This window comes from Drosophila grimshawi, unplaced genomic scaffold (genome assembly GCF_018153295.1).
Source record: "Drosophila grimshawi isolate 15287-2541.00 unplaced genomic scaffold, ASM1815329v1 contig_848, whole genome shotgun sequence".
NCBI lineage: Eukaryota > Metazoa > Arthropoda > Insecta > Diptera > Drosophilidae > Drosophila > Drosophila grimshawi.
Window position 1 is genome coordinate 22,844,133 of NW_025063692.1, and position 16,888 is coordinate 22,861,020.

Consider the following 16,888-nt stretch of genomic DNA (forward strand, 5'->3'; position numbering starts at 1 on the left):
TCATGACCCACCTAGGCACAGGGTATTTACGAGTGCAGAAAAGTCGACTGCAACATTTTTGTTCGTTTGGTTTTGTCATTGAAGAACGAGCACCCTTAAAATTCGATCGAAATGTTGTCAAGTGAAAGTTTGTCTTGATAACTTTGATTTATTGACATATGAATGAGCGAGTCATGTGAGCTCCTAAGTGGTACAACCATCCATTCACCCATCCAACCAGCCAGCCCCACCCCTTCCACACTCCTCTTTCCCACTTCACATTGAGCAACTTGACAATTGGAACAGCTGTTGTTGTTGCTGCTGCTGCTGCTGCTGCTGCTAGTCTGAAGTTTCAACGGATTATGCTGAGCTAAGCTGCCAGCGTGAATTTACATACAGAAAACAAAAATAATAATAAATAAATGCAGGCGGGTAAACAAAGCGCTTCTAAACAGCTGCCTGCTGAGCGTTTAGCAGTTGAATGGGTGGATGGGTGGATGGGTGGCATGGAGGGGCAACTAAAATTACTGTCTTTGTTGGCGGCGAACAAACATAATTGCAATTGGAAATTAATCAACAACAGCAAACAGCAGCAACAGTGGCAACAGCGGCAACAGCGGCAACAGCGGCAACAGCGGCAAAAGCAGCAGCAAGCGTTCCATCCGACCAAACAAGCTGCATTTGTATTGTTTTTGCATCAAATTACCAAATGTTTAATAGCTACAAATACATGCATGGAAAGAAAAACACAATATGATAATAAGCATTATCGTTATTAATATTATTCTTATTGATATTTATCAAGTTGGCTGCAGCAGCTGAAACAGCTGAAGCAGTGCTTGGCCCATTGGACGGCGTTGGGTTGCAGCGTTACAGCTGAGCGATGTTGCATGATTGGGCATCGGTCGACGCGTTCGACTGTCGATCAACCGAGCTGCGGTCTTTGCGGCATTGTGGTTTTCGAAGTCAAGGCTAAGGGGCGTGGACCGCTGGCTGCCATCCAAGTGCGATAATTAAGGCTTCACATACATACAAAAACCAAATAAAAAACGCTGATTGTTTAACCAGCAACCGTGGCAGCTAAGAACTGGCAGCCACGAACTGCTGAAGGGCAACAAACACGCACACACACACACACACACACACACACACACATTGTAAGTGCTTGCATTTAGTTGTATTGGGGCTTCCCCCGATCCATTAAGCCAAATTTTAATAATCGCGATAATATTCTTATTATTTTTTTGCAATCGTCAAACTTGCTAATATTCGTAAGATCAAAGCAAATCTTTAGCTTGTACTAGTTGCTTAGTTAGTTAGTTTAACCTGTTTGCAGCACTCGACAACAACAGCAACGTGCACTTCTGCTTCGCCCTGCCCCCTTGGCAACTTTGGCTTTTAGCCTCGTTTGGATTAGACATAAGAGTGCTAACGATGTCGATGCCGTTCGTACACAGAGTAACCAAAAGTGACAAGGCGAAAATAATTGGAAACATCAATAGTAGCATTGACGTGTTCACAATTAATAGCGAAAGGCAACAATTCGCCATTGCACACACACACACACACACACACACACACACACGAGTACATCTGTGCACATAGGCACTGCAGACAACCTGCGTAAATTTACTTAAATGAGGTTGTTAAGTTACGATATCATCTTATAGACCTGAACATATATATTGATTACTTTGAATTGTCTTTTATTTTTATTTCACTAATCAATTCAATTCTATATATGCCAAATCTTCAGATCTTCTTTCTTTGCTCCTGCTCCAACATGGCTGATCAGAACGAGCGCGCCTTCCAAAAGCAGTTCGGCGTTAACCTAAACCGTCTTAATTCAGGCGAAGCCAGACTTCACCAAAAAGAAGATGCTCCGCCGCTAGAGAAATGTTGGTCACGGCTCTAAAAATCCCACGTGGGGCCACTTTCATTGACAGATATAAATTTGCACATATGTAAATGGCCCAGCAAATGAATGAGATATTTGCATATATCTTTTGCTGGATCAATAAAAATACTATTTATTTTTTTTTTGAATATGATTTTTGCTGGCTCCATTTCAAGTGCCGACATATTTAAATTTTAAAGAAACAATAACATATTTAGTAGCATTCCCGAGTCTTGCAACTGGCTATTCTATATTGAACTACTACGAAATCTGAATAGAGTCACATATTCGTCTATATATTAATATGCGTATATATAAATTATGTGTATATTTATTTATATATAGGCAAATGTGTATTTGTCTTAAAAATTTATTTATTTAGTTCTCTTCTTTTTTTGTTTGAGACTGGCAAATGTGGAGGCAGACGCAAGCGCAGACACTATCGAGGCGCTTATCAAACGTCGCCAGCTCAGTTGCCTTCGGCGTCGGCGTCGGCATCAGCGTCGGCGTCGCCGTCGACTTTAACGTTGACGTCGGCAACGCGCCGAGCTTGGATCTGGGTGATCGACGCGTCGCGACGCATCGCATGCCACCCGCACAGCTCTGTCGTCACGACGCCAGCGTAGACGCTGACTGCGTTTACCGTGCGGCGAGTCGACGGCTCTCATTAAATTCAATACAAAATTTTAGTCGCTGAGTTCAACTCAACGTCGCTGGTTTAGGTATATAGCAAAGCTAGTTAACTAAGCACAGCTTAAACTACACCAAAAACTAACAAAGAACAATAAACAATACACAGTACACAGTTACAACGGGTTTTGCCATGTTATTGTTATTACTGTAGAAACGCTACAAAAAAAAACAAAAAAAAAAACAAAAAAAACAACAAAAACGAAAAGGAAAAGGAAAACCCTTCATACAAACGTGCAGCAAATTAAAGAACACATCCTGGCAAGGCGAGCGAGCGAGTGTAAAGGAACTGTAAAGGAACAACACGCTTTACCTATTGATAGTTATCTAAAGTGAGTTTACCGTTTAGCGTATATCAGTGTGAAAATATGTGTATATCAGTGTGTATCTCTCTCTGTGTGTGTGTGTGTGTGTGTGCTTTTTACTACTAATTTCATTAAAGACATGTAAATTAAATCAAATTCGCGTTTGTCGTGAAATTTGTTTGCGCTCGTTCATGCATCTCCCTCTTACATTCTAACTACATACGCAGTATGTGTGTAAGCATCTGTCTCTCTGTCTGTCTGTGTGTGTGTGTGTGTGTGTATTTGTTTGACAATACAAAATTTACCGCATTGTTATTGTTATGCATAGCTCTCGTTGTTATTGTTGCGTGCCCGAGGCATCCAACCAAATTGCTTACTACAAATTGTCCACGTTCATATAACATTTATTTATGCTGTTTTTTTTTTTTGTTTAATATTTTATTTATCGTTTTTACTTATTTATTCAAGTTTTTTTTTTTTTGAGTTTCTATTGACTGGATTAATGATATTTCTGAAGTTTTTTTCATATTTAAATATTTATTTTGGACTTGTTGTTGCTTTCATTTTATTATTTTTATTGTGCCTTTTTTTTTTGACTAATTGATAAAGTTTTCCCCAATGTTTTTTGTGGGGATTTCTTTGGTGTTTGGATCTATTTTGATTAGTGTCAGACTGATGTTAAAAATTTGCGCAGGTTTTGTTTTGTGCACGTTATGTTGTTTACACACAAGTCGCTTCTTTGATTCCGCCTGTATCAGCCACTCAACCCCCCCAAGCAATCCTCCTTGGCATATTCAAGGACACACAGATGCGCACAGATCAGCAAGTGTGAGAGCAACTATTTTTAGCTCTTCATTTTATCGTTGAAAAAAGCGCAGCTAATTGTGTTTAATTGTTTTCAATTTAGACTTAAGGTAAAGCACAGCTTAACTTCGAATGATGTCGCAAGCCTTACACACCTCCACTCACCTACAGATTTGCCATTATCCATCCAAGTATCGGAGTAAAGTATCTTACAATTAGACATGCTATTAATAACTTTATGGACAATTCAGACCAACATCGTTTGTTTTACTTGTGTGTGTGAAAAGTTTTGTCAGCAGCCGGAAGTGGGTAAAAATATGATTAGTGGCATCCCAGCAAAATTTCTAGCAAATTTCCCGCAAATTGCATTTGTTTTATTAATTGGCAAAGGTCGATTCCCCAACAGCCCCGTCGCACCATGCACCACCGGTTCGGATCGACGCTGCCAACTCTAATAAGTTAATTATCATTTGTAATTTTAGTGTTTATCACTCAGTCGCTGTGTCCATTATTTAGCTAATATGGTCGAGCTCACCACTTCCCGGATTAACAACACTGTACCACAAAATTCAGAAAGCCAAAATTCAATTTTAACGTATTTCAAACAACATTGTGTTATGGCTAATTATGTGAGCTGAATATCAAGATATAAATGAATTGCTCTATTCAAAAGTTCTTATTCACAGCTATTTACAAGTACAATGTAAATAATGTCAAAAAATACAAGTATTTTAATCTAATGCAAAAACTAATGAATTTATCGTGGTATTCTGCTTATATTGTGCAATTGTAATAATGACAGATTTGAGATTAGCTGAAAACATGTTTCGATCTGTACAAATATAGATATGTTAATTAGTTGAATCTTCTTGCTAAATCCAATCAATGATTAAATTCGTTGAACTTGGACAAGACTATATATTCACAATTGTAAAATTGACAACAGACAGCCAGTATAATTGTTTGCTTGTCTGACGATTTGACTAGTTAATATGCCAGATCACGACACTTCCTGGTAGCGATTCCAAGGTTAACACACCCAAGCTCAAACAGAAACCCAAAAAAAAAAATAAATGCATCACCAACCCGATCGACGTGCCTGAAAATGTTGCCCATATTTTACTTACTTTACTATTAGGTTCAATGCACGTTTACAGAAAGTTGACTGACATTGAGTGTCAAACGAGACTGGCTAAAATGTGTTTGCAGCAGTGCCCTAGAAGTGTATTCGTAATGCTTATTAATTAAATACAGTTAATTCGCACAGACAGCGTAAGGTTTTCTTATTTTCAATATCACATCAACAAAATGATTGAAATTTTAAATTTGCTTCGTTATATATGAAGGACCACATAATAATTTATGTAGTTACATATATATAAATATACACATTCGAAATTTGACTGAACTAATTTACAATATCCAATTTATTGATTAACATTTAAAATGTCTATCTCCATAACTTGATTTTGTTTACGGCTTTAAATTAATTTGGGTGAGTGGATTGCCTAATTTGAATTTTAAAATAAATGCTGTCTGCGAGCTTACAAAATATATTTATATTATTAATATATTTTCGAAAACAATAACTCTAAAATGATTTCAAGAATTTTTATAAGAATGTATCTATTGACGACAAGCACTTAGTTTGTTGTTCAACTAAATTCAATTCCGCATTTGGGCTTGATACTATTAAATATAAACAACAACAAAAATTAAACAAAGGTTTTATATCCGAAAAAAAAAAAAGTTAACAACAACAGCAGAAGTGGACAGACATCACTGTGAATTATGAGAGTTATTAAGCAATTTATTATAATGAATGTGATGAATGTAAATAATTTAAATGATAGCGTCGTTGACAAAATCGCGAAATTGCATGTTAAGAGTATATGTTTAGAGCTCAGAATATTTTTCCCAAAGCGAGAAAAAACAAGATTTCTTTCGGGAGCTTTTGGCTGACTGTTTTGTTTTAGATAATACAATGTAAAATTATCAAACCAATTACATTTTTTATACATTTTCATTGTTGTACTTATTCTTCTCTTAGAAAAAAATCGCAATGAATTTTAGGAAATTGCCACACTTTTGGCATCGAGGGTAAATCAGCTTATTATTCAGAAAGTATATTTCGAAAAAGCAAAAATGTAGCGTATTTTTAAAGGGCGTTGAGGGTTTTGCTTTAAATGTATATATAAAATTCTTACATTAATTTTTTGATAATTACATTATTACATATTTGTTGCTTATCATATTGAGGAAGCTATTCTAATTAATTTTGTTTTGTGTTATTATTAAGACGATTTATTCTGATTGTACTTGTGTAATTTATGTACGTGCGAGAATTTGCCAAAGCAATGGGCACTTTTGATACGTTTGTTGGAATAACTGGATCACTTGGTCAATGTGTGGAATTTTCATAATGCGATCAAGAAATTTGATTTAAATGCAAATCACTGGCAAAAATATTTGGCAAGCCGAATTAAACAAAAGAAAAAGCAACTAAACTGCAATTAAAGGCAATTTAGAAACGTTAACAAAGCATGATAATGAACTTTATCATATATTCCAAAAAAAAAAATAAATAAAACAAATACACACAAGCACACACACACACAGATACACACACACACACACACACACACACACTTTGTATTCGCGTGCATGAGTCCAAATAGAGAGGCAGACACTATAATTAACACAAGCTTAAACTGAGTTGTCTTTGGGCGTCAGCGTTGACGGAAGTTGAAGATTAAAATGACCAGCAATGCACTTTATGGTTCGTTAGAAGTGTTTGTGTCTCTCTCTGTGTGACTGTCAAGGTCAATTAGCTCGACTTAATTTCTGTCACTTTTAATGCATGCTAACAAAAAGTAGTCGCCAACATTTAAAGTCGTTACAAACAGCCGAACAGTGCGAAAATCGAGTAGATTGATTTATGAGCATCATATATTACTAAATATGACTATGAGAATAGCTAGCATTTGTATTCAAAACTTAAAATGCAATATATATGCAAATGGCATATGCCAAAGAAAACAAGCAAAGTTCAGTATGAAATCTTTTGTTATTTGAATAGGTACTAAAATAAATTATTTTTATTTATTTATTTATATGGATAACCTAATTAATAAATCATTAGACCTTTATCTAGCAACTAGAAAATATGCGTAAATATGTTCAGAATATTTCTTTAGGTTTGTTGTGAATTTGAATAAATATTTGATTTGTCTGTGCCCAAACTTTGATACCTGTTTTAAATAGTTTGGTTTAAGCAAAGTCACGATTAGAAACGATTTTAGACTTGTCCAATTTATTAGATCTATTAGCAATGGCTCAAATCAATTAAAGCGCTTTATTCATTAGTATCAAATATATAAATATTTATAAATACACGTAATTACGCATTATGTGATATAAATACATCTGTAGTAAGTACGTATTAGGTCTTGCTGAATACGAATGAGCACAGATACAACATACAGTCGAAAGGGCCGCAATCTTTTTATTTATAGCATCAACAATCAGCACGTCATTTGCCGTTAAGTTAAGTACTTGAAGTAATTGAAAGTGTGTATCAACTGAGTGTTAAACTGCGAACTGTGAGAAGCTTGAGCCGCGAAGTAAGTAAGCACAGCAGAAGCACAAAGTCAGGTACTAAAGCAATTTGAGCAATTGGAGAAATACCAAAGTGCACACGCGCCCCAAGATAAGAATACGCAGACAGGTCGAGTCGAGCGACAGACATCAATGTAATTAGATTTTTCACTGCTTGTAATTCGAACTGACTTGAAATGCCAGACTTAGAGGTGCAAAATGTTTATTTGGATTGACAGTAGTACATGGTGGTATACGATAGTGATAATTGATAATGAAAATAGTTACAATACCAGGCTGAGCTTTAAACTCAACCATAAAATTAGCGTAGATGTCGTCGTCGTCGACGCTGACGCTGACGTTGATTGCAGCGTCGCGCTTGATTGACACTAGTGTTCCATTTATAGAGTAGAGGAAGAGTCGAAAACAAAAGCCGAAGCAAAACACAAAGTGAATCGAGGCAAAACTAAAACCTGAAATGGAATACAAGCGGCATACAAGCAGAATACTTTCCCCGACTGATTGTCACCGGCAAATAATCCAATCAGAATAAGTGGGAGATGCGCACAAAAATAGAATGACAACAAAATGTGACAGTGGACAGCGGCTAACGGAAAGTGAAGCTTGAATGCGCCCCGGGCTAAATGATTAATATGTACTTACAGTAGTTAAGCAGAAATTAGAGAGCGCATACAGATCACGATCACGATCACAGAACGCCTCGCCGAATGATCGATTACTCTATGCCCGATGCGATGATCAATTCGAAGGAATGTCGATTGAGAATCACTTTCCGAATTCCAAAGGCATGCAGAGTACACTCATAATTTGTCCAACAATTAAAATATTCCTATAAATTAACAACATCTTCTGGTTTTAAGAAATAATTACTAAATATACGAAGAACATTTTTTAAAATTAGAGAAGTTTTTGTTTTATTAAAAAAAATATATTTAGCAAATTTAAATCGCCGTAAAATTGTATACAGGTTTTTTTTTAATATTAAACTGTACGAATTTATAAGCCATCTGAAATGTATACATGAAATCTTTGCACATTAATGCTTAATAATGTGCAACTAAATAGTTAATTTTAGAGTCATGAGTACTCATATATAAAAATACCCTAAAATTATACTTATTTTTTCTAAACTTTAGAAAAATATAACCTGTAATTAAAACAGAAAAAACACTTTTTTTTTAGACGTTTTAGAAATATACTTTCTGAATAATAAGCTAAGTTTCTCTTGGGGCCAAAACTATGTTATTTTGCTATCGGCAAAAGTTGTAAACTGTTTTAGGGTCAGCCAGAGTTTAATATTTTAGCCTCGAAAATATAAGAAATCTTAAATATGAAACCATACAGGAACATAAAAGATCAATTTTGTGTGATTGTTTGTAATTTTGTCATAAATTAAGAATTATGCATGACATAGTAATCATGGAGTGTCATAGAAATATGACATGATATGATATGAAATAAATACCAGCAAGCAAATTAAGCGATTAAATTAAAAATGCATTTTATTAAATTATCATTTCTTGATTTCCAAACAATATCTGTCTAACATATATGATTAAATAATTATATCGAACGAAAATAAATAGTGTCGAGAGATTGGTTGGTTATAGATGGCTACAGAATAGATGCCTTATTTTATAGAAAAGTAGAATATATTTAGTTGAAATATTATACTTCATTTCAAACAAGTTTCAAAAAACCTTAGAAAACTTTTAATTATTTTATAAAATGCACGGAACTTGATTAGAATTTAAAATATGCAACAAAAAAACGAAATAAACAATACGAAGAGCTGGTTATGTCCTTGACTACTTGATACCCTTGCCCACTGCGGAACTCGAAGATCCATTTATGATAGCATTCCAACCACAAATCCGAGCAGTAATCAATAACAAAATGCAATAATTGCCTCTAATGTTTTGTAGATACGATCATGTCACCCAAAGACGGCGGCGGCATTGACCTCACCAAGCACAACAATAACAAATACACGCTCAGCCACAGCACAACGCAGCTGGCCGGCCAGGAGAAGGGTGCAGATGGAGGCGGTGCAAAGACAGAGACGCCGCCGCAGCGGACGTGGCGGGAAAAGTTGCGTGTGGTTGCGAATAATGTCACCGTGGAGCCGATACTTGCCGCCTACATTATGCCTAGCGTGCTCTCGAACCTGGCCACGCAGAACCTTAACTTGGAGAAGGCATGCCGCGTCAACATGGCCTACGGCGATGAGATCTGCGATGCACTCACCCGCCGCCAAACGGCCAACTATACGCTGTGAGTGCGGCAAATCCAATTCCATCCAATCTCATTTCATTGCCATTGGTTTCATTTAATTGTTTATCCACAGCGAGGAGGAGACGGTGCAACAGATGGTCGCTCGGATGGCGGCATGGAAGACGGTGATTCAGTCCCTGTTTCCCTGCCTCCTGATCCTGTTCTGGGGCTCATGGAGCGATCGCCATCGTCGTCGCAAGCCCTGCATCCTCATACCGGTGGTGGGCGAGTTCCTCGGCGTTGTTGGCCTCATGCTTTGCGTCTACTTTGAGGATGCACCCATGGAAGCTGCTGCGCTTACGGAGGCCATCTTCCCATCCCTCAGCGGCGGCTGGTTCACCATGCTGATGGGCGTCTTCAGCTACATTGCGGACATAACCACCGAGGAGGAGCGCACCCTGCGCATCGGCATACTCAACGTCTGCTTCTCGGTGGGCGTGCCAATAGGCATGGCCTTCAGCGGCGTACTGCTCAAGTAGGTGCCCCTCAAACCGTCAAATGTTCTTAGCCAAACACAAGTCACAACAGTACATTGAGCCACAACAGCAAATGAACAAGTTTGACCAACAATAGGAATGGCCAGACTCCAACTTATCCAAATAGACCCAAACAGGAACTTAAGAGTCAAATTATTAATAATTCTTGGGGGAACTTTGTGTTTTAAATTGGTAAAAACTGATACAGCTCAAAGTAATCAGGATTTATTCTTGTGAATTGTTGTAGATTAGATATTAAGTTAGATTATGATACTATAGCAGAGGGTAATACGATTAAGCTGTCAAGCTTGAAAGTATCAAAGGAGATATGTTCAACCCCAATAAGGTATATATATGTATATGTATATATATATGCTTGGTCAATATCACTAGCCGAGTCATATAACTATGTCCGTCTGTCAATCTGATTCTATGCGAACTTGTTGCTCTGTTTTGAAGCTATCTGGATTTTGGTATATATCTCGGCACATGTCGAAAGTGACCTTATCGGAACAATATATCTTATAGCTTTCGGACGTTGAATGTTGAGTTCTTGTGTGAAAACATTCTTGTTTAACAAGTTAAGCCAACCAAACTGCCCACTTATGCGTATTATTATCTTCCCCCCATTTGGGCAAAATATGATCAACATCATAGTGCTATGAAAGAAATATAACTTTCATAGGAAATTTTAAATTTATAGTAAAATTTAGATGGGTATGCAATCTTCGATGTTCCTATGATAGCCGTTCTTTTTTGATACTACTTATACTGCTTATTATTATTATTACTAGGGGGGAAAAACTGCACCGCGACCTATTTGATCTATTGTGCCCCCTTCTGAGCCTATAGCTCTTCCATCAGCCCCAACTCCCGAACGAATACGAGGAACTTTGTTGGGTTGAGGTCTACTATGTCTTTGCACTTCAAAACATGCGCCCCTAGAAGGCTGCTTCTTCTTCTAGCTAAGGCTACACACTCTGCCAGGATGTGTATCGAGGATTCCTCCTCTCTTTCACAAAACCTGCAGAGATCGCTACTATATATACCCAGTTTTGCCAGGTGACTCCTTAGTCTACAGTGTCCTGTCAATAGACCGGTGAGTATCCTAAGGCTGTTCTTTCCCATGGTTATAATTTGTTTAAATCGTACAAGATTATAACCACCTAGGAGAAATCTGGCTTGTCGGAGTCCCACTGCCTCCGACCAGCTCTGATGCCGTCTTTGCCTCTCCTCGTTTCTAAGTTCCAGTCGTATAGTGTGTCTCCCTATGCCACAATACGGTTCTGGTCCTGATAGGGCCTTCGTGCCCCCATTCTTGCTTGCTTGTCAGCCGCCTCGTTTCCCGCTATGTCCCTGTGGCCCGGGACCCATCGTAGGGGGAGCCTGTTATGAATCCCGAGTAGTCCCCATTATAGCTTTCAATGCTGTCTAAGGTGCTTAGTCATAATGTCAATTGTTAACGGACGACAACAAGATTGAATAATGGATAGCTGGTTTTTTTACCCCTTACTAAAAAAACCTTGACATGATACAAGAAATTTATTTTGAGTATATGGGAAAAATTGATATCCGACCTCTAAAATACTATATATCTTTAAAAATAGCTTTTATGAAGGAATACATTTTGCTTATAAAATCAACAAATAAACTTCAAGTTGTCATGGAAAAGTATTCAGGAAAGTTCATTGCAATTAGCTCAAAGCTAATGTTGCGTTATTGCATTGACCTGATTGTAAAACGTGGCACAAAATGTATAGAAGATGTTTAAATTTTAAGTGTAGTATTTTATGAAAAGGTTTGGTGTGACAAGAAGTTTGTTATTATGTATATTTCACATTATCGATTCGCAGGCAAATTGGCTTCTATGGCGTCTTCACCATTTCGGCAGCGTTTTATGTGTTGGCCTTTGTCTATGGCTTTTTCTATCTGGAGGAGCCCGTGGCTCGACCGGAGAAGACCCTACCGCACAAGAGTCTGCTGGCAGACTTCTTTGACAAGGAGCATGTGGTGCAAACATTCCGCGTTGCCTTCCAGAAGGGCGAGAATCAGCGACGTCAGCGCGTCATCCTACTAATGATTGTGGTGATGGTGATCATTGGACCGCTGCACGGCGAGATGGCGGTCACGTATCTGTTCACCCGTTTCCGCTTCAACTGGTCCGAGGTGGAGTTCAGTTTCTATTCCACGTATGCGATGTTCACGGGCCTCATCGGCGTCATCTTCTGCGTGGGCGTACTCTCGCACAAGCTGAATATCGATGATGCACTCGTGGGTGTGCTATCCAGCACATCGAAGATTCTGTCCTCGTTTGTATATGCCTTTGCCACACTGCCGTGGCATATGTATCTGGGCGGTTTGGTTGAGATCTTCAACGGCACCGCCTTCATTGCGATGCGCTCGATAGCCACCAAGCTGGTGTCCAAGGATGAACTGGGTAAGGTGAACTCGCTGTTCGGCGTTGCTGAGGCACTCATGCCCATGGTCTTTGCACCCATGTATACGACACTGTATGCTGCCACGCTCCGGGTGCTGCCTGGCGCCTTTTTTCTCCTTGGCGGCGGCCTAACCATGTTCTCCGTGGGCATCTTTCTGTGAGTATACCCACGTTCATCACTCAGACTCAAATTCATTAACTTTAATTTCGTACTTGTGTCATTCAGGTGGATGTACCGTTTCCAGGTGCGACAGCGTCGCAATGGAATGCGCACGGATACGGAGCATGCCTCGTTCCGGGAAACCAATGGCAACATCAATGCCATTGAGGCACTCGTACTGGCCAGCGAGGCCAAGGGTCAGTTGAATGGCATCATTGCCAATGTGATACACGAGTCCTTGGAGCATGCGGATCCAAATGCAGTCAATCCAATCCCTGCGACGCCTGCAACGACAACGACAACGTCATCGCCAGCGGCAGCAGCGCGGCAAAATGGCATTGAGAATCGTGGCTTTGTGCAGGACGCACAGGATGCCAATGGCAAGGATGCCTAGGATTCCCCATCTCCCCGTCTATTATTTGTATATGTTTCATAATTATTCTGTACCTACTTACTACTACTACTACTATGCGGGCGGGCCTGTTAACACCCGAACCCCCTTATTTCTGAATTGGGTTGAGCAGGTCGTGTATTATTATCTGTACCTACAAATACATACGTTAACGTATTGTACGATCTGTAAATTTGCTTAGTTTTAAGTGCGAAAAACTTGTTTACTATTCAATTTGCATAATTTTTTTTTGTTTTTGTTTTTTTTTTATTGATTAGACTTAAGACTGTAAAAGTATTGAATAAATGTAATAACGTCCACAATCGTAGGTTGACCCTTGACAGTAGCAGTAGCAGGCGCAGCGGAAGCAGTCGCAGGACAGGACGGAATACGGTCTGCCTAGTTGACTATTGAACACTGTAATCAGTTTTTGTGGCTCTTGTCCTGCCGACAATTACACACACAAAATGACGCAACTCAAACCACGCTGGCTGCCTGTCCAGCAGAGGCGCTCAAAAACATCCTGGCTGGGTGGCTGGCTGGGCGGCTGGCTGGGTGGTTTGTTGGTTGGTTCGAGCCTATCGCACACTTCCTGCACGCAGGAAAAGCGGACAACAGTCGCACAATTGGTTTGCTCATGTCGCTGATAATTGTCGTTTGCGTTGCACAAAAGCGGATGATATTTTGCACCTTGTCACACGCATCAGGCATATTAGCTATGTGAATCGATTACACTCAAATAGAACCGGCCTGGGCATTGATAATACTCTGTTTCTTCGTCTTATTTTTTGAATAGAACCCTTAACTTTCGATAACAAATTTTTCCTATTTTAAGTTCTAAATTAAAATGACGCCAACTTTTTTTTTGGGCTTCACTGGTATGTTTGCATCTATCGAAATATTCACATTTCTTTCCGATAACAGGGAAAGAGCTTACACGCTTCGAGTCGTTGGTAATTGACGTGCTGTTGCTATCGTTGTTGCCATTTGGCGACCGCATATGGCACGTACTGCACTTGACAGCCCGGCTGGCGCAGGATGAGGGCGGTAGGTGGGCGTGGCGGTCGCAACGTTTTCCGTCGCGTCGTTCGTTGCCTTTAATTACTTTTTCAATATCGACTGCGGTATGGTATGTGTATGGGCTTCTACGCCCACCTGGCCACGCCCACATACGCCACGCTGGCTGGCGCCCACTCGATCGGATCAGCAGCACCTCAGCAGCAGCGGCGACAACTCACCAAACAGCATCCACAAGCGTGTTGCCAGCAACATTGCTATTGGCAACATGTTGCTACGAAATGTTGCGTTGCGTTGCGTTGCGCTGAAATTTGATAGCTTTGTCAGATGAGTTTCTGACCCATAAATAATTGGAGTAAACAATGCGTAGAGAGCGACAAGGCAAACGAATTGGAATTGGAATTGGTTGAGAGACCGGGTTCCAGTTCCACAGAGGGCATCGGTAACTGGGTCCATAAATCTACGCGGAGCTGCATTTAATCTGGCTTAAACACGCATTTTCTTGACAATTTCACAGTAAAACTGTTGGTTAAACATGCCTTCAGTTATTTGTTATTGTTGTAATCTGTTGTAGTAGAAAATAATGAATGGAGCCTGCACTAAAATGACAGGCCGACAACGAGCCGCATAATTAATATGCGATTTTCGTCTCGCTCGCTCAACTCGCACCAAAATGGCCACCGAGCCACTGAGCCACTGAGCCACTATAAATCCACAAATGATAACAGTAAATCAAATTCAAATGCAAACACAAACACAGTCTGGAGAAATTGAGGTTCTTTGCGCTGACTCCGGGGTTGGGAAATATATGCATGTATATACGCTTATAAATGAAGTGCTCAGCTCCGAGATTGGTGGGCATCAAACGAGTTAATGAAGCGTAAGTTGGTCAAACCAAAAAAAAAACAAAACAAAATGAGGAACTTGAGCTTGAGGGGTTCAAGCTGCCCCAATCTCGTCCAGCAATGCGCAAAAAGTCAAGCGATTTGACCGTTAAACTCCGTTTAGAAGCTGCGAGAGCTGGCTAGCTAGTAAATGGTAAATGCCACTTGCTGTTGCAGGAGGCCAGACAACTGCCCCCTAAGTGGGTCTATACCTAATGTCGATAGCAATGCGCAGGGGCATTGGGGCTACACACGCACTGGCACACACACGCTGCCCGAAGGCGGAAGCTTATTTTGTCTCTTGACCTCATTGCTGGCTTTCCCTTTTTCCGTTTCCGTCTGCGTCTGCGTCTTCCTCTTCCTCATCCTCATCCTCATCCTCATCCTCATCTTCTTGCTCTTCATCTTCCATCCCATCCTGAAACCCGAATGCTAAATGCTAAGTAGTTTCGCTTTTAGTGCAAAATACTCGACACAACTGATGTTGTTGTTGTTGTTGTTTTATGTACTTGCCACAGTTGTTGCTGCTTTTGTTGGCACTTGGCATTTGTTTGACTTTGGTATTTGCTTGGTGGCGGTGGCCACTTGGAGACGTCGTCTGCCTCAAATGTGTCCAAGTTCCTTTCAGCTCTTTACTTTTCTTATATGACTTTAAACGTTTCGCATATTTGCGTGCATTTTTGACATGCCCCTTTGTGGCATTCCTGTCGCTTTCTTCTCTTATATTATTGAACAGTCCGATCTCAGGCTTAGTCTCCTTAACATACTTCAAAATGTAATCATTTTTCCTCAATGCCACATCTGAATTTACATAAATATATGTAATTTAAATTGAACAAGTACGAATTATAATGCTGTCCTTAAGTTGGGATTATATTTTTTGACAGTTGATCAATAATATATCAACTGTAACTTTTATTGCTATCAGAAATCGGCATGTATCGATATACGAGAGAGTTATCGATAAAAGTAAAATACACTTGATCAGCACGGCTAACTGACACCAATACGGAAGCTTATATTCAAGATTTAAAGTCTGCAGACCTCATAATTTTGTTGAGGTCCATTTGTTTATACAGACGAACAGGCTGACGGACAGACAGACAGAGCGACTGCTGATCAAGAATATATATATGTCTGCCACGCTGCCTATTTCCCACACACAGACAAAGACTAGTATTTGTATATCTATATAGTATTTGTCAGGGTGTAAAATGCGTATGCCCATGCAGAGAATGCTATGGAGTCATAACTCTTTTGGACAACACACAGAAATGAACACAATTAACTGCTGCGTAAATGCAAAGTTAATGAAAGAGTCGATATGACAGTAGACATGGAGAGGAATCAAGTAAAGGTTGCCTGGCTGAAGAACTGCCTCCAAGCCTTAAAGTGGACTTCAAACTGAGAACTCTTTAATGATGAACAATTAATAGAAAGATACAGATGTAAAATACAAGGCTTATAAGCTCTATTGCTTTAATAATGATTGTTTAATGGAGTTTTCTTTGTGGTTGCTGTTGTTGTTTAGTTGTTGTTGGCCATTTGTCGGATGGCTGCCTGTGGGACTTATTTATTTGCCATGCTTTCATTTATAGTTTCAATTAATTTTCGATAGAATGTTCTTTTATTTTGAAATATTTTTGCATTGCATTTTTTGGCAACAATTTTTGGCATAATATTATGATTTTCCACTAGCTTCCGCTTTCTCTCTCTCTCTCTCTCTCTCTCTCTCTCTCTCTCCAACTGTGTCTTTGCTATGTATTTCTAATGAGCCCTGTGGCTGGCACAAAATTCACCAAACTATCCCCCCACCACACACACACACACACAACAATGTGTGTATGTGTGTAATTTATTTCATTTAAATGATTTATTTATTTTGCTCATTGCCTTTTGCAACTGCTCTTGCTGTGTTGGGCATGCCGCCTACTCGCCTCTGCCTCTGCCTCTGCC

General features: G+C 39.4%; 1 protein-coding gene across 1 annotated transcript; it reads left to right on the plus strand.

Annotated features, from left to right (window-relative positions):
• Window positions 1–2,590: 2,590 nt before the first annotated feature.
• On the plus strand, window positions 2,591–13,354 carry LOC6564849 (solute carrier family 46 member 3). The gene is made up of 5 exons (XM_001991125.3): window positions 2,591–2,898; window positions 9,219–9,567; window positions 9,641–10,042; window positions 11,897–12,637; window positions 12,707–13,354. The coding sequence occupies exons 2-5, from the start codon at window positions 9,227–9,229 to the stop codon at window positions 13,032–13,034; spliced, it is 1,812 nt and encodes a 603-aa protein (XP_001991161.1). The 5' UTR covers window positions 2,591–2,898; window positions 9,219–9,226; the 3' UTR covers window positions 13,035–13,354.
• Window positions 13,355–16,888: the final 3,534 nt, after the last annotated feature.